The sequence below is a fragment of the Gobio gobio genome (assembly GCF_949357685.1).
Source record: "Gobio gobio genome assembly, chromosome: 4".
Lineage (NCBI taxonomy): Eukaryota > Metazoa > Chordata > Actinopteri > Cypriniformes > Gobionidae > Gobio > Gobio gobio.
In genome coordinates, this window is record NC_137100.1 from 44,992,655 (window position 1) to 45,019,218 (window position 26,564).

At 38.2% G+C, this 26,564-nt stretch overlaps 1 protein-coding gene across 1 annotated transcript in view; it reads right to left on the reverse strand.

Moving 5' to 3' along the window:
* Positions 1-739: 739 nt before the first annotated feature.
* Positions 740-26,564, reverse strand: part of loxl2b (lysyl oxidase-like 2b) — a 32,263-nt gene continuing 6,438 nt past the window's right edge. The window contains exons 4-14 of the mRNA XM_079814838.1: positions 18,331-18,542; positions 12,918-13,134; positions 10,447-10,630; positions 9,434-9,591; positions 9,190-9,357; positions 6,975-7,140; positions 5,230-5,470; positions 4,433-4,548; positions 3,806-3,942; positions 3,572-3,683; positions 740-2,208 (exon numbers count right to left, since the gene is read on the reverse strand). Coding sequence (XP_079670964.1) covers positions 2,138-2,208; positions 3,572-3,683; positions 3,806-3,942; positions 4,433-4,548; positions 5,230-5,470; positions 6,975-7,140; positions 9,190-9,357; positions 9,434-9,591; positions 10,447-10,630; positions 12,918-13,134; positions 18,331-18,542 — 1,782 coding nt within the window. The 3' untranslated portion in view covers positions 740-2,137. The remainder of the gene's footprint in view (positions 2,209-3,571; positions 3,684-3,805; positions 3,943-4,432; positions 4,549-5,229; positions 5,471-6,974; positions 7,141-9,189; positions 9,358-9,433; positions 9,592-10,446; positions 10,631-12,917; positions 13,135-18,330; positions 18,543-26,564) is intronic.

Genomic DNA, 26,564 nt, shown 5'->3' on the forward strand with positions numbered 1-26,564 from the left:
AACAATCTTACACATTAATGGACACATTTAATATGATTTAATCTTCCATATGATGGTTGATGTGCTCAGGTTATTTTTATTAATTCAACAATAAATAAAAACAAGATATGGTTTGTATAATACCGTACCGCTTATACTGTGGGTCATGGGTCTGCTGGATGATAGTCCATTTAAGACTATGATTTAAGACTGTAGACTGTATATAAAGTCTTTGATGATTACTGACTTACAGCGGGGTAATGATATCGGAGTAAAGAGGTTAGGGGAACGTTCTGAAAACATTTAGAATAACGTTAAGGGAACATTAAAGTTAGATTGTTACAGTGATGTTCTACAAACCAAAAACTAAAGTTCCATTTCCGTTAAGAAAACTTTCCTGGCTAACCAAACACAAACCTTAAAAAAAAAAAAAGATCTGGGAACCAAAAAAAACGAATGTTCTGGGAACCAAAATTGTTGGGATTTGGGAGAGATAATTTTTCTCCTTAAGAAAAATCTTACTATCAATATCGGCAGATATCATTCTAAATAATCGGCTACGTTATCGGCTCTGGAAATTTGTATCTGTGCATTTGTAGTATATATTGTATGCTGCCAACTAATTAAAAAATTTCCAATGTAAAACAGTATCCAGTATGCAATTGTAAAATGATCCAAAAATTATATAGCTACAGTTGTCAGGGTACATAATGCATACCGTGCAAAAAGAAGCTGAAGTCTATCTTATTTTCATTTTGTTACCAGAATACTTTAGTGAATATAGCATCTGTGTTTGCCACCTTGGAAAACACCACAAGAGGGAGCAATGAGGAGGAAAGGATAGAATGACTCCTGGAAAACAACTGGAAGAATGAATTGGCGTAACTGTAGGTATACTACATATTGTTTTTCTTTGCCAAATAATGCATGTTTATTACGCTACATCGCATTCATCCATGATTTTTACATCCATTCAAGTAAGCATAATATAAAAGTAGATGATATGGTTCCTCAAAAAACAGAGGATAACACTATGTTAGCACCATTGACAGACAACAAATGTAAGACATTCCACGTTAAAAAAAGAAATTACGAAATAGCATTTGAAATCCCTGTCTTAAAATAAATTATTTTAAACTTGTATGATGAAATACTATGAATACTCTTGTATGAATGCTTGGAAAGGATCAAACTGCTTTTGATGTTTTCAGTCAGCTTCATAAGAGTTAGAGAATGGAGGGCATAAATAATTAATAATGATTGTCCACCAAAACTGACCGCCAGTCAATTTAAAATAATGAAAAGAACAGGGGGAAAAACAAAACATATTAAAACTTTTAAACGGGGTCATTTGCTGCTGGGATGCCAGTGTTTATGAACTTCTGATCTGAGTGTGAAGGCTTAAGGCTACTGGCAATATTTAAAGTAACAACATATCATTTCTGATAATACTGATATAAAATAAGGCTCATCATATCTCCATTTCTAATGTATCAGTTGTTTCCTCTACAAACCCACAAGACACTTAAATAATAACCAATAATATCTATAAGCAGAAGTAATCAGCTTGGTTTTCAAAATGCCAAATGCATGTCACTAAAAAGGAAAGGAAAAGGTCTCTTCAGGCCTTTATTTTTTAGTAGATTTATGTAATATTCTTTCAGAAGACTCATCTGAGGAAACTCCTCTCACCTTATCAAAACGCTTACAAAAAGACCTAAACCACAGATCCTGTCAAGTTGAAAAAAATCAAATAAAAAAGTGCACCAGAATTCCTTTCATGTCTGAAGTGAGCTCACTTGAGAGTTATCCACAGTTTCATCTTCAACACCAGCAGCAAACAAAGAAAGAATGAGGTTTCAGAATTGCTACTAGCTCAGCGGTCTGAGGGAAAAAAAACAGCTTTTCAGTCTGTTAATCTCAGCCAAAGGGCTGTCTTCAGAGTCAGCTCCTGCCTCAAACCGAGTTTTCGATTGAAAAAGTGATGTTCAGTCCTTTAATACAGTAGAGGACTGTGGTGACAATGAGCATAGTTGAACGAGTACCATGGAATTACTACTGAGAGATGAAAGGTCCTCTAGAGAGGTGTAGTGGTTCAGGGCTCTTGTTAATCTCACTGGTTGGCCGGGGTTTCGAGATGTTCTTTATCACCACTTTTTTACCTATGGGTCACCTGGTTGTTGATCAGGCCAGGGAAAGTGTCTTCTGTCTCAGCACTAACGGAGCCCCCTTAAAAGAGACAAAATCACAGCGATGTTCACTATACAGGGTTCTATGCATATTCATTCTAAGGCTAAGCAATTATGGATAATACAGTGGTCCCAAAAATATCTGAACACTTTAAATTTTACTTATTATTTTACTTTGAAATTTGTTTAGATTACAATATCTGTGAAGATAATGTCAAACCAAGCCTCTTTTTTACATTTACACTACTGTTCAAAAGGGTTTCTGAAAGTGTTAATAAAAGTGTTAATGTTTATGCTCACCAAGGATGCATTTATTTGATCAAAAATACGAAATATTATTTAAATATTACTAGAATTTAAACAAACTCTTTTCCATTTTAATACATTTTAATGCGTAATGTTTGTCTGGCATTCACCAGCCCAAGCTCAATCTTTTAAGATTGAACAGTCTGGGGAGTCTGCTCTGTATTTTTTACTGCACAAGAGCAAGAGGCGTGATCAACAGGCATAGTTCAAACGACATAGTCATTTGAACTATGTCCGTTGATCCTTCAAACAATCCGGGTGACGTACTTTGCAGAGGAATTGTTCCAGGGCAAGTTCTGTTCCGTTTTCAAAGAAAACTTGCCTTTGAAATATTTGACAACAGCGGCATGCTAGCATCAACGGGTTGTTGCGCTTCGGTGGCCGCCGTGTTGAATGTAAACAAAAAGCTGCTTACCGTCGCTTCTCTATCGTCATCGTGTTAAACCCGCCAATAGCGCGCTAGGTGGATAAGCCAGTGTGTGACTGGTCCCTGCAGATTTGTAACGGAAGCAGAATAGAAAAATGTACAGGTTTCCAGCCTGAGCTGCAGGGCAAAATCAAATCGCCGGCAGATCGGGCTGGGTTTACCCAGTCTAGTGTAATGCATTTCTGTGAATGAAATCATTCAAATATGATTTCTTCTTATTATAACAGTTGTGCTGATTAATATTTTTGCGGAAACCGTGATACATTTTTTCAGGATTCTTTGATGAATAGAAAGTTCAAAATAACAGCAATTATTTGAAATAAAAATCTTTTATAAATGTCTTTATGGTCACTTTTTCTGAATAAAAATATCCATTTCTTTATAAAAATCTTTCTGACCCTAAATATTCGAACAGTAGTGTAAAAGAATAAGCAGGTAAGACAACATTTTTTTCAAATGATAAAATGTTCAAAATAGCATTTAGATACTTTCTGGTGGTCAAACTTAGTAGAAAATGTTTATAGTTAGCATGAGGGGACTAGTCAATGAAAATGTAGTGTCACTAAAGTGTCCTAAAGTTAATCATTTATGGAGCCAGTGTATGTGAAAAAAGTAAGTCATTTTCATGGCAAGACAATGTGAAGAGGCATTCATGACATTTTTTGTTTACCTATATGGCAATTATACATCCATATACGATGACCATCATATCGACATCTGCATTTGACAATGTTATTGGTGTAATCCGACTCAGCAACCTCATAATTGGGGTTAATTACAATCTGTCAAGAGAGTGAAAACAGTCAGCACAAAGATTTAATCACAATATCAGTTTCCAAGAATCAGGATAATATGATTAAAATAATTTCTTTGGTACTTAAATTAATAATATTGTCATTATTACCTGGAACATGTAGTCTCCTGGTTTAACATCTGTAATGTCCACCCACTGGCAGTCAATATCATGCCTGTATGTATCCCAGCAGCCCACTGTGATCCCCTGCTCACCAAAGTTTGCACACTCGTATCTCTTCTCAATTCCTTATAAAGTCAACAATACAAAAAACACAGCATCTAGGTTGATCACAAGTTTACGCTACTATAAAGAAACAGAAAACATAACTATGATTTCAAAACCAGTAATAGACAGAGTTAAGGCAAAAGTATACTTCACTTTTTACACGCATGCGAGGGTCAGTGTACAGTGTGCGTGGCACAAATTTCGTCATTAGAAGAGTATGCGCCTACTGAACGCACACCGCTGGATTTTTGTAACCGCGCGTACTTTATACGTGCAGGTTTTTTAGCAGTATTTATATGGGTTGTAACCCATGGCGAGAGATTGCTCAAAACTGTGCATGCTTCGAACGCCTGTGTACACGTACGAGTCAAAAGAAGTATACTTTGCAAGGCTGTGCATTCAACTGTGCAAATGCGCTGTGTAAGTATACATATATACTATATGGCTTTAGAGTGAGGTCAAATTATGCTTACAATTGTCAGCAACAAAAACATGCACATTCTTTCATACCTTCATCACATTCTGAGTCCTCCAGACAGAAGCTTGCTTTGTGTCCTTCTGCCACCTTGGTGCCATTGGTGCTAAGTAGGTCATAATGGGTGAACACTTCCATACTATGATAGTGCCTGTAACAGTAAAAAGAAAATTATTACAAATAAAAGCCTACACTGCCATTTAAAAGTTTGTGGTTGGTAAGATTTTTGAATTGTTTTGAAATCTTATGCTCACCAAGGTTGCATTTATTTGATCAAAAGCTCAATAAAAACAGTAATATATAAAAAAAAATATATACACTGTTTTCTATTTTAATATATTTTAAAATAAAAAGCTGTATTTTCAGCAGCCATTACTCCAGTCTTCAGTGTCACATGATCCTTCAGAAATCATTCTATGATGATTTGCTGCTCAAGAAACATTTATTATTATTATCAATGTTGAAAACATTTGTACTCCTTAATATTTTTGTGGAAACCATGATACATTTTTTTCATGATTCTTTGATTAACAGCATTTATTTAAAATAGAAATCATAATAAATGTCTTTACTGTCATTTTTAATCAATTAAATCTGTCCATACTGAATAAAGTTAATTTCTTTTTTTTTTTTAAACATAACATACTGACCCCAAAGTTTTGAACGGTACTTGGGTACTTTCCATGAGTACAAAAATGTTTACCTACTTAGTACATTATTTTTGTTCTTGACATCAAAACCTGGATAAATGTAATATATTTACATTATACAGCTCTTATAAATGATTTCTGAATTCTACCTCTGTTGTCTACAGCAGTTATCAGACCCTCACCTGTGGCAGTCGTGCCAAACCCAGGTCTCTCTGGAGGCTTTGGGTCTGAAGTCGGACTGTCCGTTGTTGTGTATCTGGGAGGAGAAGCGGAGGAGTCGGCGATAGGAGTTGGCTGGGGTGGCATTGGAGGAAGAGCCTAGGCAGTTCTCCTCATATGCACACTGTAACATGAACATAGGTCGGTCCTCTAAGTATGTGGTCTGTTCCACCACCTGGGGGTTGAGCACCAGATCTGGGGCAGCTGGAGGGACATAAAAAACTCTTAGCTAAAGTTTTAAAACAAGTGTTCCTGTCATGTTTTTTCAGTTTTTAACTTCATATTATCTGAGAAAGTGATTTGTTTTAAACACATATTACACCACAAGCTATATTAGTAATCCTGTAGTAGTATGCTTGTGTACGCTAGTGTTAACACAAACAAACAGGCTTGCATGGTATTTTCAAAATGACCAGTAGAGGTCAGTGTTTCTCCAGAAAAAAATGAGTTGAAGCTAAAAGAATTACATACATACAAGTGAATAACACTGATTATCTCTTCATCACAGCACCTGTTAGTGGGTGGGATATATTAGGCAGCAAGTGAAAATTTTGTCCTCAAAGTTTATGTGTTAGAAGCAGGAAAAATGGGCAAGCGTAAGGATTTGAGCGAGTTTGACAAGGGCCAATGGCTAGATGACTGGGTCAGAGCATCTCCAAAACTACAGCTCTTGTGGGGTGTTCCAGGTCTGCAGTGGTCAGTATCTATCAAAAGTGGTCCAAGGAAGGAACAGTGGTGACCCGACGACAGGGTCAAGGCTCATTGATGCACGTGGGGAGCGAAGGCTGGCTCGTGTGGTCCGATCAAACAGACGAGCTACAGTAGCTCAAATTGCTTAAGAAGTTAATGCTGGTTCTGATAGAAAGGTGTCAGAATACACAGTGAATCGCAGTTTGTTGCGTATGGGGCTGCATAACTGCAGACCAGTCAGAGTGCCCATGCTGGCCCCTGTCCACCGCCGAAATGCCAACAGTGGGCAAGTGAGCATCAGAACTGGACCACGGAGAAATGGAAGAAGGTGGCCTGGTCTGATGAATCACGTTTTTTTTACATCACGTGGATGACCGGGTGCATGTGCGTTGCTTACCTGGGGAACACATGGCCCCAGGATGCACTATGGGAAGAAGGCAAGCCGGCGGAGGCAGTGTGATGCTTTGGGCAATGTTCTGCTGGGAAACATTGGGTCCTGCCATCCATGTAGATGATACTTTGAAAGTTACCACCTACCTAAGCATTGTTGCAGACCATGTACGCCCTTTCATTGAAACGATATTCCCTGGTGACTGTGGCCTCTTTCAGCAGGATAATGCACCTTGCCAATAAGCAAAAATGGTTCAGGAATTGAGGAATCGAGATTGAGGTGTTGACTTGGCCTCCAAATTCCCCAGATCTTAATCCAATCGAACATCTGTGAGATGTGTTGAACAAACAAGTCTGATCCATGGAGGACCCCCCCTCGCAACTTACAGGACATAAAGGACTAACAGCTGCTAACATCTTGGTGCCGCAGCACACCTTCAGGGTCTAGTGGAGTCCATGCCTCGACGGGTCAGGGCTGTTTTGGCAGCAAAAGGGGGACCAACACAATATTAGTAAGGTGGTCATAAATGTTATGCCTGATCAGTGTATAGTAAGAACTCTGAAAGTCAAGACATAAACATATAAAAATGTATATATATATATAAGAATAACTGGAGATAATACTTACTCTCAGAACAGGAAACTCCAGCAGCAAAGCGTCCTCCACCTTTAGGGCAGCTGAGATATTCTCCATGATGCAGACAGTGGGAGAGAGACATCTCTGTTCCTGCACACTTCACCCCACTCATAACCACTGCATCTGCATTCACTGCACCAGGCCAGTACCATGTTTCCTATACAAACACAAAATTACACCTCAGTTCAAGTGATTCATCCATCCCACAGGGGAAATTAAAGGTAGTGGAAATACACTGAATATAAAGACACCATTTATTATTGAACACGTTGCCACAGTATTAAAGATGTACCTAGTCATTTTTACTCCTACTCATTAAAGTTTTAAACAAAGTAAGTAATAATACTTTTGTAAAATATGTTTAAAATTAAGTTGTTCATTTTAAATGGAGCAAATTGCATCATGAGAGCACGTAATACTTATAAGACGTATATAATATTTGCTTTATCTCAGTACAGTGTTGTTATTGTTAACTAAAATTATAAAAATAAAGTTGAAATAAATATAAAATACAAATATTAGATGAAAAACTTCAACTCAAAAAATTTGAAATGTTGAATAACTGATAAGTTGAAGTTTAAGTATTAAATTAGCTAAAACTAAAAAAAAAAGATTTGTTAATAAATATTACTAAAACAACACTGTCTCAGTAACCTCTCTCTTATTGGTCACTTTTCATAAAATAATCAAAGCTTATCCAATGGCTTTGGTAACTGAAAACATGTCAAAATGCTACATTCACATCGCTAGGTGTCACTATAAGACTGGCGTAAACTTCTTTTTTCCACCAGTCTAATGGAATGCACCTTTATGAAAGAACAGATGTTTTTGATGAGCGAACACAAAATTGAGGCAAAATGTCAACAGAGAAATCACTAACAGTAAAATAACCACAAGATGGTGCTATTTCCTCTCACCTTATCAAAACTTCTGGCACTTCTTTGTTCTAATCGAGAAAAGTCCTCAGCAGCCTAGACCTAGCTTTGCACATCTGTGGCAAAGTCAAAACACTAAATTGTAGCCAAAGGAGAATGAAACCCAGAGCAACAAAATGTTCTCTTTGATGTCATATTTTATAGTAAGTAGACTACACTAAAGTCCTGAGCCTATCTGTTTCTTTTAATTGAACCTTTCCATTATTTAAACGAATCGCAAACACAGTCCATAATGTTTAACCATTTCCAGTCATAAATTAGTATTTAAGGTCCATTTGATGAAGAGATATAATTTCCTCTTGGAATAGAGAGTCTCTAACTCTCTTAAATGCTTCCCAGGTGTAACTGTTTATCTTCAACACTGTCAAACCAGAAGGGAGTAACTGTTTCTCTTGGCAACCGTAAACACAGACATCTATAACTGTCACAAAGCATGTATTTAAGAAGGTTAATCTGAGGAAAAAAGACATGTCTTAACAGCTGTTTGTTCTACTAATTACCATCAGAAACATCATTCTCACAGGACGCCTTCAAGCCGAGCTGTGTCTCTAATAAAACTGGGATTCAGTTCAGACTTTAGATATACAAGGACATGTTTCCTTGCAGTAACTCGTTTCGTCCCAGGCTATTAAAAGAAAGAATTCCACCTTGGACGTGGTACAAATGAGTAGAGAGAAATTGCACTGCTGGAAATTTTTTTTTAAATATTTGAAAAACAGTTTCTTTATGGACATTTTTGACAATTAAATCCCAAGACATTCTTTAGAAGGTAGAACAGTCTACTCTATTTACAAAATCCCTTCTGTGAATTGCAATGTCATTAGACTAGACAACTTGCCTGAGTGATGGAATGCAGCAATTTCTTATTAACAACTAGCAGGAACAGGTAATGGACACCACAGGAATCCCATTGTTACAAGATGGCCAATAAAGATCAAATTGACCTGAAACATTCCAGAACTGACATGATTTGGTTTTAATTACGTTCAGAAGTCAAAGCAGGACGTCACTGAAAAACGTTCAGCCCACACAAAGCTTTGATTTAACTAACAGCAGTCATCCACCATCCCTGCTTATACATAAAGAGCTGAATAGTAATGTGAGTTTGGAATACCATGAATTTCTTCAAAGGGCCAACATTCAATTTACTAAGATCAAGGGATGATCCGGTGAGAGGGACAGACATACCTTACCAACAGCCTGTTGAGGTATCAGTAGTGTAAAAGGATCACAATGTGAGACTGAAATGTCCATTTTGAGAGTAAACATACCTGGAAAGCACTGCTTGCAAAGCCCAGGCCCAGCTGTCTGCAGACCACCATGGCCTCCATAGTGCCCCAGCCCTCACCGCACACAGTCCCCCACACCAGAGAACCGTTGTGATCCATAAGAACCTCAACACGGCCTTCGAAATGGTTATGACCGCCACTCAACCGCAGCTGCAATAATGAAGAGCAGATTGGCCATGTTATACTATGACAGTAAAAATGCATTCTTTGCATTCAGAGTTCTTACCCTCTGTTGGAAGCCCATTGCAGGAACATTGCACCTCACGCCTGCGTCCTCCTCATGACTGCAGCCTTCAGAGTCTTTATCCATATTAAATGGGCACTCAGTGACAGACTTCTCAAAGCCAGAACATTGAACCTCATTCATATGTACAGGGCCCATTCCTGGAAAATACATGTTTTCATACACACACATAAATAGTCAAAGACGCACCTACATATACAAATATTCAATAATGGCATCACAGGGAAAAAAAACATAATTTACACCGAAATTTTAGTGCGCTACTTCAAACAATTGTGTGTACATTTTTCAAAGTATTTGGGGAATTATCATTTTCAAGAGAGAAAGAACTGAAAGAGTTGAACCTATCATCCAGAGTTTATATCAATCTACCATGCCATTAAGATAGAATTTACAGGCCATGTAGATTAGTGACCTAAAACTTTGCAAATATTTGCAAAAAAACACTTTTACATAACATGGTGGGACTACTACAAAACATTTGGATGCACTGTAGACGTATTAAGACTGTAGGACGTATTATTCATTTAGGCCAGGGGTTTAAAACCCCTAAATATGATGATCCCCATGACGGCCATCTTAAAATATAAAGTCATCAATCATTTTTAGAGAGACCCATTTGTGTGAGAAAAAACAGTAAGCGTGATAACATAAATACAGCATGCTGTTTGCAAAATTAAAAGGAAACCTCATGAACTGAGAAATTACATTTTCCCTGATCTTTTGACAAAATAGGTAATTATATACTGTAAGCTCCAGAACTCAAATTTCAAAACAGCTTTTATTGAAACCAAGCTTCCAAAAAAACTTTTTTCAACTAGTAAAAATTAGTTCCACACGTAAAACTTGTTTCATATGCAAATGTTACCCAATCATAGCAGTTCAACCCCCACTTTGTCCTATGAATACCTTAAAATAGCCCAAGTAAATGCATGGAAGTCAGGAAGGTTGTAGCATTCCCTCTAGAACCTCCATATCAATTCAACTATACGCACCTTGTCCAAGCAGACCTCCAGAAAGCGCCTCCTTGGCACTCCCAAATCCAAGCTCACGGCACACCACAGTAGCTGCTACGAGACTCCAGTTGTCATCACAGATCGTGCCCCATTCTCCATTCTTCAACACCTCCACACGCCCCTCTCCAACTACAGCGCCACCTCTGAGACGCACTAGGGGTTGCTGTGTGTGAAGGAAGAGGAAGACTGACTGTGAAAGACTGATGATTCCTCTTAGCAGAAAAGTTAAAGTGCTAAACTCAATTCATATTTGAGAAGATTTCTAGTAATTCTGTCAGGACCACTATCTAGTTTGACTAACGTGACCTGTCAGAACTGACGCTACGCTATACGCATGATTTCAGGCAACGGGTTTACATCAGATGTGTATAACAAACTTCAAGCCATCATGAAGATAACATGCTCATTACAAAAGATGGTGAAACCAACCATTATAATTATTCAATTAAAATACTGTTGGAGTACTTTTTGGGGTCAGTAAGATTTTTTTCTCTTATGCTCACCAAAAATGGTCACCACCAGTTTTATCTGAAGTTTTTCAGTTACTTTAGGCACTCATTCATCCTCACACCTCTGGTGTGCCTCAGGGATCAGTTCTGGCACCTCAAAAATTCTCTTTATACATGTTACCCCTAGGATCTATTATGAGTAGGTTTAGTGTCTCTTACCACTGCTATGCGGATGACACCCAAATCTACATACTTATAAAACACAAAGATAGCCTCACATTTGAGAGATTAGAGGCATGTCTTCATCAACTAAAACTGTGGCTTGCAAATAATTTCATGTCATTGAATGACGATAAAACCAAATCATTCTATTTGGTCCAAATGAGCTCTCTAACGGTAATTCTACCTACCTAGGTACCCTCACACCACACCTTAAAAATGTACGTAAAAAATTTAGGATTTTATCTTGATAGTAGTCTTAAACTAAACAAACAAATTAATAGCATAGTTAGCGCTAGTTTTTAACATCTACGTCAGCTAGCCAAATTCAAATGATTTTTAAGTAGAGGCAGCTTTGAAACAGTAATTCATGCTTTTATTCCCACATGACTCGACTATTGTAACTCATTAAATGTCAGGCTTCCTATCTCTGCAATTTCTCATCTTCAAATGGTCCAAAACCCGGTTGCCGTAAACGTGATCATATTACCCCAATTCTGCTCTCTCTACAGCGGCAGCCAGTTCGATATCGAATACATTTTAATTTTCGTCTACAAAGCTCATTGTAATCAAGCCCCTAAATATTAAAGACTTAATTATCATCACAATCCATACAGATCACTTAGGTCAAGAGATCAACATCTCCTGTCTGTCCCTCGATCTCGCTTACAATGCAGAGGTGAACAAGCTTTTGCAGTGGCTGGCCCCAAGTGTGAAATAACTTACCACCACATTTTAGAACTGCTTCTACATTAGCTGAATTTAAATCCATGCTTAAAACTCATCTTTTCTCTTAAGCTTTTAACTGATTTTAATTCTATTGTGTTTCCTGTTTTTAATTATGTTTATTGTTTTATCTGTTCTGTTTTTGCTTAAATGCACAGCACTTTGGCCAACCAAGGTTGATTTTAAATTCCTAAATAAAATTTGATTTGAAGGCTGCATTTATTTGAGCAACAAAACAGGAATAATATTAATATTGTTAAATAGTATCACATTTTAAAACAACAGTTTCTATTTTAAAATATTTTAAAATGTAATTTATTTATGAGATGGCAAAGCTGAATTTTCAGCATCATTACTCCAGTCTTCAGTCACATGATCCTTCAGAAATGATTCTAATATGCAGATTTGATGCTTTTTCATGATTGTGTGATGTATAGATGAAAAGTTCAAAAGAACAGCATTTTGTAACATTACAAATGTCTATCAATTTGATACATCCTTGCTAAAAAAAAACTCCTAAACCTCATCATCAAAAGAATGGATATATTCTGCAGGAATTCTTTCAGGAATACGCAACAGACACTTCAATAGTGCAGATCTACATCATGCTAATGAACTCACTGACCTCGCTGAACGGTATGTAACAGGCAGGCTTCCACACGGACCCCTTAAATATGTAATTTGGAAAGGGTGATGTCATTTTTGGGTAAAATGTCTATCATCACAGCCCTTTAGAGATTCAAAAATATCCTCTTCTCTGCTCTCTAACATTAGTATTCATATAATCACACTTTGCGGCCACTGAAAATATTGGACTCGAAAACTGCCACTTTTGCCATACATACTTCTTTAAACAAGTAAGAGACGTTTCCCTTTAAAGTAGCCGCTTATTCTAGATCAAGATTTCCTATCACCACGGTGATAAAGTGTGTTGAGATCTGTTCCATACTTAATCGTCTTTTCAAAGGTAAAAGTCAGAAGTTCAGTACGAAGCAATACCTCATGTGAACATGTGGCTTCTTGTATTTTTGGAGTAAATGTATCATCTGGCCTCACCTCCTGTCTGAAGGCCTTCCTGTATCCTGACATGGGAGTCGGGGCGAAAGCTCTGCCAGGGACGCAGCTGACTACCACAGGAGTGCCCTGCTCACACGTGCTATTGGCTTTGATGGTGAGCGTGTGGCCCAGCTTACAGCTAGACAAATGAGCTTCATTTCCGGTGCAATTTATGGAGTAATCCCAGTAAGTTGGCTTTCTCCTGCGGGCAAACATCCTGAGAAACAAAGGAAAGGGAATTTGAGAATTGAGTTGAAAAAACATAACTCACACAAAACCATGTATAGGCCCGAGTGGAAGATTCAAGCCATAATAGGGCTATAGTAAATGATTCCTGACTGCATAAACATTCAATACACTTTGAACTGCAAAAAGATGAAGCACTGCTGAAGTGACGTCATATATTCCTGCAGGAAAAACAGTGCTCATCCTACAAACAGAATTTTTAACAAGCTCCCCTGTCAGAAGTATACTGGCCATCATGCACAAAAAAGACACAGAACATTTGTTTTTTATTTAGACTCTAAGGGAGAGAATGTCTCACACTGGACTTGCTCCAAAGTCTATGTTAGATCCCTACTATTGAGAAAACAACCAAACACACACATAATAGATACAAAAGAAATGGTAGACATACTATTTAACTTGCAGATTTGTTACAAAAGCTTGAACATATAACCTGGTGTCTAATTTATAGTGTTTGTGAGAACAGCTGTAGGGAGAGCTTCCACACCGATGCTTTATCATCTGAGAACATTGTCTGCTTGTTCCAGCCAGGGAAAGACCCATATTATTTACAGGAGCCATTCTTGCGCGGTCCTCTGAAAGGATTGTCCAAGTTTTCTTATGAAAGCACGGTTTAAAGCCACAGGGCAGACAGAGGTAGTTGAAAGAAAGCCCATTTTGGCTCCACGCTGAAAAAACTACAGCCTTTGGCTACGTGTCCCCCCTCCCCCCAACATCAAGCACTGATTTAAAAAAACAGACAGTGCCTGCACATTTCATAAGGCGCAGCATGTGCTGGGAAACACGTAGCTTAGCCGAACAGTCTGAGATCATACAAACAACTAAAGCTTTAATTTCCATTGTGCCCGAGTGATTTCTCATATAGCAAATTAATTACAAACTAAGCATTTTAGTGCTGATTTCCACATAGTCATGAAAGTGCTCATGAAGATTTATTCAGCTCTTGAGAGTCATCGGTTACGAACACAGTCTGGAATGTAATGTTCAAGACTATATTCTCTGCAGATTTTCTTATTTATTTGCAGATTTTCAAATAGCCATACTACAGAGATGCAGAAGTCTTGAAGACTCAAGAACATTCTTCAAGATGATGTTATTTAAAATAAATAGTGTTTCATTTGCCTAAACTTGCTTAAAAGGTAACCAGTGGTTCCTCTGGCCAATGCTGATGAAAAAGCAGCATGTCTATCTTTGTTATTTCCAAGGGAATATTTACATTCAGGCCTCCTCCCAACAGATAACATAAGATTTATATCTGTCACAAAAAAATGACTGCTATTTTTGATTAATGTGTCAGAATGTTTACTCTAAGAGAGTCAACATATATTTAAGCAATATAGCATGTTAAATGAAGTTATATTTAGATTTTTACAGATGAATAAAAAATGAAATTGATGTAAGCAAAAGCATTAAAAAGCAAAGCTATAGCTACATTTGGGAATACACTATTAACAGTGTGATATATCCTGGTATGATTTTTTGACAGTACCAAAGGCATTATCCAGTCAATTATTCAGTAAAAAAGACTAAAATATATTAAAATAAAATTAAACAAAATAAAAATCAATTAGCTTTGAAATAAAACATATGTTGCAACTTACAGTTCATTTGTCTACAAAACTAAAACCCTACATATTTTACAAAATGTCTATATGACCCAGTTTCACAGACAGGGTTTAGATTAAACCAGGATTAGGCCTTAGTTCAACAAGTAGGGCATTTAAGTGGCTTTTATAAACGTGAAAAACATCAAAAAAAACATTACTGGTGTGCATCTTGAGATAAAACAAGGGCACTGACATATTTTAAAATATGCCAGTTGCTTTCAGTTAAAACAGCTCAAACACACATTTTAGTCTGGGACTAGGCTTAAAGCTACATTGTGTGATATTTTCCCCCATCTAGTGGTTAAAAGGTATATGACCATCCAGTGAATATTAGTTTCACTTCCTTTCAATTCCGATTTCGTTTTAACTCCTACGGTGGCCGATTTAATCCAAGATTAATATGGCTTCCAGTTCGACCTCGTCCACATTCGACACAGTGCCATCGAGTGTTAAAACGTGAAAGGCAAAGCTTGAATTCACGGGTATGTCCCTCTTTGGCTGATGTACTTTCAAGATGGAGGGGCAACATGGCGACCCGCATTCGAACCCATTACCCGTATGTATTTTCAATGGCATATTATAAACTTACGAGAATACTTTATTACTTGAAAGAAGTAAATATACATTAATGAGCACATATTTTGAAAGAACGAAGTGTTTTTAGCTAAGAATAAACTAAAAAAGTTACACAGTGCAGCTTTAAGCCTTGTCTGTGAAACCAGGCCTATATGTTTTATACATCAGCTCACAGAGCCCCTGGAGTACATTTATCGATCCCCAGGGGTCCCTGGATATATAAATGATTAGACCTCCATGTTTTTTACTGTGTTAGCATTTTGCTGGAGTGTAATGGAGTAGGATATATTATCATAAAGGGAGTAATTACATGTAAAATACTATAAATATATTTTTTTCTGAGGCCACCAAAGTTACTTTTGCTTTTATGCAGAAAAACTCAATAGTAGGGGTGTAACGATAACCTCTTGTCACAATTCGATACATATCACGATACTGAACTCACGATATTATATTATTGCGATATTCCAAGAAAAAAATGATTAAATGCTATGATTAAAATGCTAAATTTGTTATTACATTGGGGGTGGAAAGAACAGGCTTTGACTTGGTGCAGGTAACCCAATGCACAGGACAATGGTGACACCAGAAAAAAAATTATGATTCTGAAGCTGAAAATACAGAATTATGCTTGCACTCTGTCACTGACTAGATATATTTAAAACAATGTATGCCACTTTTTACTGGTAACATAAGACATTTGGCATTATCAGGACCAACAAGTATTCCCCCATTGTATTATTATACATTATATTCAACATTATATATAGTAGTTTATATAAGTCTGTAAACTCTCTTTTTCTCACACAGTCATTTTTTATTTTGGGTGAACTATACACAATACAGATTGTCACTATCCACGATACATATTGTTGCATTTTTGTATTGCGATATATTGCGACACAATATATTGTTACACCCCTACTGTCACCATTCTGTTTAGTTTTGTTAATGGACCTTCAGTTTGTTTTAATTTGTCACGTGTTTCTTGGTTCTGACTCCCGCCACTCATCTGTCTCCATAGTTACATGTATATCATTATTAGTTCATATGTGTCAGCTGTGTGTTATTAATTCCCTTGTTTGTGTTACTACTTAAGATGTTCCTTCTCCTGCACTCCTTGTCTGGTCACCGTTACCTTTAGTTGTGTTGTGCAATTGCCTGTCTTGGATTACTTGGGATTAAACTACGTTTACTGATTTGGATTACTTGGGATTAAACTATGTTTACTGTTTTGGATTACTTGGGATTAAACTACGCTGGAACTTTATTCATCTGTCTTCGTCTGTCTGCCTGCAAGCACATTTTGACAGATGACCGGACCTCTCAAAATGGACGAATGGGTTAAATTGATCATCCTGGCTCAGGAGAGCCATAATTTCTTTTCTTTTGTTAAACATTTTTGTTGTTTGGCCGTCACCTGCACCCTGGATGACGAGACCCTAAAAACCCTGTTCCGGATCGGGGCCACCTTCAACCAACATATCGACCACCCAGAAACTACCGGACTGGACTGGAGGGGGACTGTCATCCAGTGTCTGGAGAGCATTGAGTCTCGATCCAGAACACAGCCAGACCCAGAGCAAGTTCCACCACTGACAACCGTAAAGGAGTCACTTGAGCCCCCCACAAAGACAGAGGAGTTATTCGCGGCGACAAGTGAGCCAGTCCACAAGAAAACCGTTTGAACTTTGATATGTCTGTCTGTTCTGATTTACTGCTGGTTTAAAGACAGCACAGAGGATATTATGGGCTGGTAATTAACTTTATCACTGACCTGTATTGACTATGTGTTCCTGACTGTGGCCTTCTCAAGTCTCCTCTCTACGCCACCTCAGAACTCAGCCAGTCCTCCAGCACCATCGCTGCCGGTGGTTTGCAGCCCTGCATCTCTGTGGAAGCCCTGCTATGACGTCGAGCTGAAGGTCATTCAAACACCAGCAATGCCTGCGAACTGCGATTCAATGGCTCCGCCTCCGACCTCTGATCCCTTCGCTACATCTCGGCCCGTCAACCTGTCGGCTCCACCGGACACCCTCTAACTTGCGGCTCAACCGCGTTCCCTCATCCTGCCGGCTCCCCCTTGGTCAGTCGTCACACCACTTCTGCAATGGACTTGCGGGGCATCCTTTGCACTCCGTCCCTCCACCCCTACGACTGCAGCGGGATCCTCCTAACCCTCGGCGTCGCCTCCGTCCTCCGTCACTCAGCAACATCGCCTTAGTCTCCAGTGCTAGCGACTTTGCTCAGTACCATCGGCCCTCTGTCTGCACCATTGGATCCACCAGCTCAGTCTCCATCGGTCGTCACCCAGAAGTCGCCAGCCTAACAGCAACATCTTGGCTCCTCCCTCCATTGACTCCGCCGTGGGCTGTCGGCTCTGGGTGCTCTGGGTCTGCGCCATCGTTCTTCCTCCACATCCAACATGTGTGTCTCGTCGCCCCACCATCACCATTCCATGGTCTCATCGTCCTACCATCACATCCCTTCACCACAATCCCTTCTCTTCTGCCTCCCCGCATCATTTCACCATCTCCTCATTCCCCTCCATCCCTCCCTATGTGTTACTCTGTAATGGCGTGAGGTTGTGCCTGGTCGGAGGGGCGTTCAGTCACCATTCTGTTTAGTTTTGCTAATGGACTTTCAGTTTGTTTTAATTTGTCATGCCGTTTCTTTGTTCTGACTCCCGCACTCGTCTATCTCCATAGTTACCATCATTATTAGTTCATATGTGTCAGCTGTGTGTTATTAATCATCCTTGTTTGTTACTACTTTAGTTGTTCCTTTTCCTGCACTCCTGCATTTAGTTGTGTTGTGCAATTGCCTGTTTTTGATTACTTGGGATTAAACTATGTTTGAAACTTTATTCATCTGTCTTTGTCTGTCTGCCTGTAAGCACATTGTGACACCTACTCTATAGGCTATATTCTAAAGGAATATCTGCACAAAAAGACATCTCAACTTAAGGGAAAGCAAGCACTCACTTGTACACACGGGTATTGTATCTCTTGTCTCCCGGAAAGCCGAACATGCCACAGATGACCCTGCTGTTCATCTGAGTCCACTCATCATCACAGATCTGCTTCCATTTGCCTTCATCCTTTACCTCCACATAGCCCTCTGTCACCGGGACACGCTTACGATATGATGACAGGATGGGGCGAATACGAACATCCTCCACCTGAATGTTCAGACTCTGAAGGGCAAAATAAGTCAAGTATTGTTATTCTAAAACTGAAGTTCATTCATGATGGACATTGATTGTTGTATTAGCAATAACTGCAGGCCAGACATTTTAGACATATTAAACATATAGAAATGCCTTAAACGACAATAAATGCCCTGTGAGCAATGTTATTCCATTAAGTTTACATTTTCATATATATAATAAGGTTCCCTCTGAATAGCGGAAAGTTTCCATTTGTTCAGCGTAAGCATTATTCAATGTACCCATGTTGTGAAACTTGTAACTGGACAGCCACTGTCGTAACAACCACAGCCACTATAAAACTAAAGCGGTTTTACAGTTATTCACTTCATTATAAACATCCTATCAGCAGGACTTGTTGACCTGCTTCACCTCTGAAAAATCTTCCAACTGTGTTTACCCTCAAGCTAACTACAATTCACATCTGTGGCGAGACTATAAAAATGCATTTAATGGCTTCTGACGTATATACTGGATGGATAAAAAGGCAAAGAAGAGGTTACTGCTTTCAAGCTCACATGAAATAATCCCAGACACCTCGATAATCAGGCAAAGGTGTGTGGTTGAGAGTCTGTAAAATTGAAACACGTGGAGAACATCAAAATTGAATATCAGAAGGTACTTCAACATACTGTATGGCATTAGAATTACATAGCTGCAACTAAATGCAGCTCATCCCATATATTTATTTATTATTAATTATTTGAACAAACACCAAATTATTCCAGGGTGTATTTAGGCCTACATGAACTATAAATCCACAAGGAGGAATGAAGCTAAATCATTTCAGTAGACTCCAAGACTACATGAGGGGCATTAGCAGCAGATTTACATTCCTGTGCTATGATACCATGTGGGTTGAGTTTTGAGAGACTGTGTGTTGCTGTGCTCAGCAAATATAGTGGCCTAAACATTCCATTGCCCGCTGTACCTCAAGCTGTAGAAGAGTGGTGGGACTGCAGGGGAAGTCCAATTATTGTATAGCCTTCAACTCATATTTGTGAAATTCAAATGTTGGGGGGCCATATTTTGTTCTCATAAAACATTAGGTTGTATTCATCAAAGAACCATTTAACATTGACAATAATAAGAAATGTTTCTTGAGAACCAAATCAGCAGACTGGAGTAATGGCTGCTAGAAATTCCGCTTTGCCATCACAGGAGTAAATTACATTTTAAAATATATTAAAATAGGAAACCAATATTGTAAACTGGGATAATATTTCATAAGTTTGCTGTTTTACTGTATTTTTATACAATAAATGCAGCCTTGATGAGCATAAGAAACATTTTCAAATTAAAATAAATTCAACACCAAACTTTTGAACAGTAGGGGTTTAAAAATACAGAATCAAAGTTAAATTTAACCAAATCTTAAGTTAAGGCACTAAAGTTGAGCTTAAAGTTTCATTGTCTCTCCTACAATACAGTTTAATTAACTGCAATGGCCAGACATAAAGGGGCTCTTTGGCCTGAAAAAAAAGTTGAGGACCCCTAGAAATCTAGACGCACCCGAGCGGCAGCAAATCTAATTTGCAGCCAGGGTAGTCTAGCAACTCTCCGTTGGCTTGCAAGCTGGAAAAACCAAACTCTGGCCAGGCCAATCACATCTTGTATAGAGTCGGTGGGCGGGCTTAACATAATGACGGCAGAGTGGACGTGTTCCGCGTGTTAGTTGTAAACAAAGAAGCTGGCGAACAGCAGTCTTTCGAATCGGCTTTTGCCGAGACTCTGGAAGACTTGGAGTTAAGTTTTTCTTTGAGAAAAGAACAAAGAACGGCACTGAAGTCATTCTTAAGAAAGGAAGATGTGTTCGGAGTTTTGCCGACCGGATACAGCGAACGTTTAATCTATCAACTAGATCCTCTTCACCTTCTTCAATGCTCTGGTTGGTTATTGCGCTATCCTATTGCGTGCAGAGGGAATTTGAAAGACAGCCATTTATCCCGCCCCTCGGATTGAGCCCAGCCAATGGTGAGTTCCCAGACCCAACATCTTAATGTGGGTCTGGCTTATCAGGCTAGAAGACCCCTGCTGTAGAACAAAATTTTTTATGAAACGAGTAAGAGAAAATGAAGTGGTCACCACTGGGAGACTCTTTCCAATGATTCCCTCGACAACATAAACCAAAAAAGAAGTAGGTGTCTTTCATTAAAAAAGTCAAGTAAGTAATATAAGCTGAAGTCAGGGATTTCAAACTAGGAATGAGAATGTGGTTGTGGATGGACATGTGGCAAACTAAAAGTGTACCCTTACTGTACCACACTGGAAATGCAAGCAGTGCAATTATGTGGGTTTATTCCAACATGGATACAATTTGGATGAAGTTCTAGAATGATAAATGTTTATTCATATAACCTACGGGCTATTATGTATTTTAAAATGTCTAGCATTTTCAAATGAGGTAAAACTAAACAGACGAACGACCAAACACTCAAACACAAAATAGTCATTTCTGTAAATCTAGAGTCTTTTTGTGAATGGAATGGTCAGTCATTTTTCCTATGTTTCTGACCAAGTTGTTACAGCTGCAGGTTGAAAGGATTTAATGAAGAACTTTGTTTCCAACATCTAAATTGGACACTGTGGTCAACAACAGGCTTCAAAATATAGAAGTGGTTTCTGTGACATGGCGCAAAACCAAGTAAACCTTTCACAAACAGTTCTTGTTATCTAAGCTACTTTGTGATGCAACAAAGTATTCCCATCAAAGGTTGAAATAAAATAAAAAATGCTACAGGAAAACACCAGCTAAAACGGCATATACAAGCAACTAAAACCTTCCTAACACAGCATCTGAACAAACAGCATCATGAATTTTTAAATATATGTTACATAAAACATGGTTTGATGGATAATAAAAGTGATTTTCCATGTGTCATAAGAAAGTAACTTTGTATTCTTGATAAATGGATTTTTCCATAATGTGAATGCGAGTTTATCAGCGAGTTTAACGACCAATGCACATATCTGCAGTTTTAAAGGTTTCAATTAACTCTTTTCTAAACAGGCAATGTGCAAGGTTTCAAAACAGGTTGGAATAAAAAACTGAGGTGCGATTTACTGGCACAAAAGAGGAAGAAAAAGATTTCCTAAACATGTGTGGCCGGCTTCTATGGAAACTGGAAGAGGAGGGGAGGGGATTCTGCAGCAGCTGGGATATCGATATGTGAGGGCTTGTCCTGTGGATGTAAGTAAGCATCTCAGGAGACTAGTCTGTCTTTTAAAAAGAAAAAAAGAGAACCCTCCTACAGCTCATACAGGAGAAGGAGTCAGAGGCACAAGTGGTGAACTGACAGGCATTCTTCTACTGGCCAGTACGCAGACTGTGGAAAGGAAAATGTCACACAGCCCACATTGTTTTTCCCTTAAAATGAGAAGAAGAGTGAGAGAGCATGTTCTCTTCAATTAAACAGATAAAACAACACTTTCAGTCCACAAAACAAAGGTCAAACACAACGTATGAGTATGTTTTCTGTTAAAAGAATAATTATATAAAAGAACACAAATAACACAACTTTTCCACAATTGCTCAAATGAAGCTCAAATGTCCATTAAAATGTTCTACCTACTGAAATGAAAACTTTTATTATTCTTTTTGACCAATTTTAATGACTTTACTCACAAATAAATTTGAGATAGACAGAAAACGAGATTGGTATACATGGCTATTTTTATTACAAGCAAACTGGACAGAAACAAATATTTTGTTTTTCTTTTTTAAAGAAGAAATAATCAAATATAATCTTTCTGCATTCTGATTCAAAATATGTATCTGTTATGTGTGAACATAACAAAAGAAACTAAAGTAACTAAATAAGATGCCCTCTCTCTAGTGACCCTTGTAGTTAAAGGATGGCTACTGGTTTTGTTGGGTTTTTTAACTCCTTGCAAAGACATGTTAAAGAATGCTTCCTGCAGAAGGAGCCCATCCCCCAAAGCACAATAGAACAGTGTTTTAGCAAATAGCTCATTGTTTTTGAATGCAGGTATTTTACTGAGCTTTTCGACAACGTTTAAAAACAAGGAACACAGACCATTGCTGGACAACAGTCCTGGCCTGTACTTGTTAGACAGACTGAGAGCCATTGCACAAACTGATGATTATCAGTTTCTTAAAATAGCAGGATTTGAGTAGCATGGTCCATTCCACTTATCTGGTACCCATGTTTAATTGACTTTATTTCTTTTTCTGACTGCAACTCTTTAAGCAGTTAATTCAGACCTAAAATTCTCCTACAAAAACACAGAACATCTGTGAACATGGGTGTCAGTTTTCAAGAAAAACCTTTACATCTACAGAAATCTTTCAATCCTCAGGAATGTGAAAAATGTGTTTTTCCACTTGGGTCAAAAGCAAAATAAATGTACTATGAAAACAACAAGCAATGACCGCATGATATGCTGAATGTGGACAACAAAGCATTAAAGGCCGAGCTAAGACTGAGGAACATAGAACAACTTCAAGTCTCCCTACATAATACTGCAAGTCACATTAGCTGTGGTTTGATTGTCATTTCCAGAGATTATACTTGCTGATAAACATCCTGCTAAATGTAGGGAGTGTCACCCAGAGGAGGCAGATAAATAAACAAGATGAAAATTGTCTCAAAGACAAAGCAAAGCAAGTAAATTCCCCAAGTGATGCCTTGCTACTAAGCAAATGACAGATGTTTGAAATGTAGAAGATTATGGAATATTATGGGTCATTTTCAATCTAACGTCTATCGAGGATCTGTGGAATGCTATTCATTACCACAGACTGTCATTTTGACTCAATCCTCAGTTTTTAAAAGCATTTAACAGAGGAAAAAAAAAAAACATTTACAATGAAATCATATAACCAAAAAATATTTACTTTTTCTCTATCTACACAAATGTAAGATATGACAGTCAAAATTTGACCTTTGACGTGTGCAGGAAATGTATAGGGAAACTGCATAGCTGCATAACATTTACATTATAGACCTGCTTATACACTCTAAAAAAATTGTGCTATATGGCACTAAAAGTGGTTCTTTGACTCGTAATCATAGGGGAACCACTTTTAGTGCTGTAGGGGTGCTTCAGTGGTTCTTCAGCTGTTCTTCACCGGTTCCTTGACTGAGGTGCTATTTAGCCAAGAAATATTTTCATTCTCTGAAATTGTGGTTTGTAAAAGGTTAAAAAGGGGGATTTTATGGAACCTGTAGAGTAAGAATAAATGTACATACTGGGCCAGACTCCAGAAAAGAGGCCACAGAACATATTAGTCACTAGAACCAAAATGGCTGAGTGTTTCTAAGCTGATCAACAGCATCTGTCTGATGTTCTGGCAGTGACTATGTTTAACTTCAGCTGTTTTATAAGTCTTAATAAAGCCAAATTATTTCTAACAAGAATTTCTATTATATTCCTTACCATAAAAACGCATTAATTCATTTTGAACCATTTGTTTTGTAACACTGTGACATGAATGTTCCAGAATCCTCTACAAAGCTGAAAGAAACACAGTCATCAACTCTTCAACAAACAAATAATGTACTTCCTCTGATGATAATCTCCCATGATAAATGGTGGACGAGACCAATGGTGCTGAATTATACAGGACTTGGACTGCCTAGATTTATCCGAATAAACAAAGCTGGGTAGCTTTCAGGTATAACACTAAATAAATGGACTAAAAGGCCTGGGCACACTAAAAAAACATACAACTGGCTAACCACTCATTCAAAATGTTTCTTTCCAAATGACTTGTTCACTTACATTAAGACTACCTGGAAAATGTGGTGTTCACATTTTCTCCCCAAGGTCTGATTGCATCTTGTTTTGGAGTCTCATCTTTGGCCTCTCCTCCACATATGCCATCTCTAGACCACACTTACATTACATCATTTTTCCCATTTTAACCCAAGGAAGGCTACAGTGGATTGCCTATGAACATTCCCAGATGACTTGAATGTGGCCGGCATTATGGTGAACCTCCCTGTGATTTAACTGCCTTAATGTGGAGCCTGTGCAGGCTATCAGTAGATGGAAAAGCTGACTCTGGCTTTCTCTCCAGGTTTCTCAGCTGGAGACTACCTAATAGAAGCTGATCTAAGAAGTCTAGACTTCCCCCTAGCCTTTGCTTGACTCATATATTCCATGTTCTTTTAGAAAAAGTGACAATACTTTGAAATGAAATTTAGATACTAGGCATCTTTTTGAAAACTGCGTATATATTCAGATATTGTATTACAGCAAATTATAGTGGTGGTGAAATCTGACCGCTCAGATGAGCTTTCATCGAGGTTTCCACTTGGCTTTACACTGAGAATCACAATCAGAGGTTCCAAAATCTTATTTTTCACATCTTCTAGTTTCTGTGTTTTATCATAAGGCTCAAATTACACTTCCATTTGTTTACAAGTGCCTGTCATGAAATATTTTTTTGATTGCTTAATGCATTCTTTCTGGATGACACTGTCGGCTCAGAGAAGCTTTTGTACGGAAAGAGACAGAGGATGGGGACAAATCCTGTTATTACTCTGAACATTCGTTTGCCATATTGCTAGCAACCAAGCCACTAAGCTCTGGGTGGAAAAATAAATGGAAAAGAATGTATTGAGCGTTTGGAAAAGTTATCAAAAGGAAAAAAGCAACAATAGTTTAAGAGGCGTTATGCACCTAGTTTTCCCAGCCTGGAATGCAATTTTACAGGGGGCCACAGCAACAACCTGCACCTGGTCCCCGGGAACTGAACTCAGCTGCCAGTGAGACCCAATTATACACTTTTGAATTATCAACAGAATTGAGAACATAAGTTATTAACGCCTTAACTGTCGCTATTCCAGAATATTAACTCTTTACCCACTACTGATGGAATTTTCCGTAATTTATGGCACAACGCTTCTTCACAACGTTTGTCAAGATAAAGCAGACTTTTATTTTGACGGGTTGCCGTTAAGACCTTTGAGTTTCTGTGCGTTTATGATATGACTCATATCATATGGTAAAATGCTTGAGTTTCTGTGCGTTTATGATATGACTCATATCATATGGTAAAATGCTCATAAAGTGACTCTTAGTGGCTCTGGAGATGACATTCGTGCGTTCATGTCCTCATATGAGACGGCAGAGATGGAAACATGCTACCGCCACGCACGATTCTGAGTGAGTGTGTGTGTGTGTGTGTGAGGTAAACCACGCATCTACGGCATTCATTCGCACAGAGACACGCAGTATTCGTATTTAAATAGTCTTTTTACGGTTTAATATTCACAGACATTAGTCTATATCACCAGATGTGTTCTCAGGTACCGAAATTTGGTACTGATTGATTTAATGTGAATCGGTACTCGGTAGTACCGACGTAATTCGGTCGGTGCCCTTAAAAGTACAGAGTTCGGTACTCAACCCTAGTCATGTGTCCATAGTTCTCATTGGTTCATTGTCTTGTCATGTGGTTGAATTCTGGATGTTCATTGGTTGTCATAGTCATGTGTTCCCCTAGTCTCTATATATATATTCCTCATGTTTGCCTTGTCAGTTTGTCGAGTATTATCCCCTGTACCATTGTTGGTGAGTTCATGTTTCTTATCGATTCTATGCTAATCTATGCCAAGCCAAGCCAAGTCTTTGTTCATCGTATTCCTGTTCACTAGTGATGGGCTGACCGAGGCTTTGTGAAACACTGAAACAGTCGAAGCAAATGTGCCGTATTGTGAAGCTTCGAATCAATCTGACACCTGTCTCCACAACTGCAACAAAACCCCAGGCCAAACCTATGGGCCAAATGCATGAAAACACTTTTACAACTCTATTGCAAATGTTTTATTGAAAATAAAATCTTTCAAATGCAAATAACTAATCATCTAATAAAATTAATTATTAAGTGTCTATATGTTCTTTTATAAATTGTCAGGGCTTGTTTTGTTTGTTCCATGGATGGCTCAGATAAACAGGAAAAATACGACACTACTAACTACTATTATTCCTTTTAATTATACTCATGTCTAATTAAAAGTCTACAAATGAATAAAACTGACC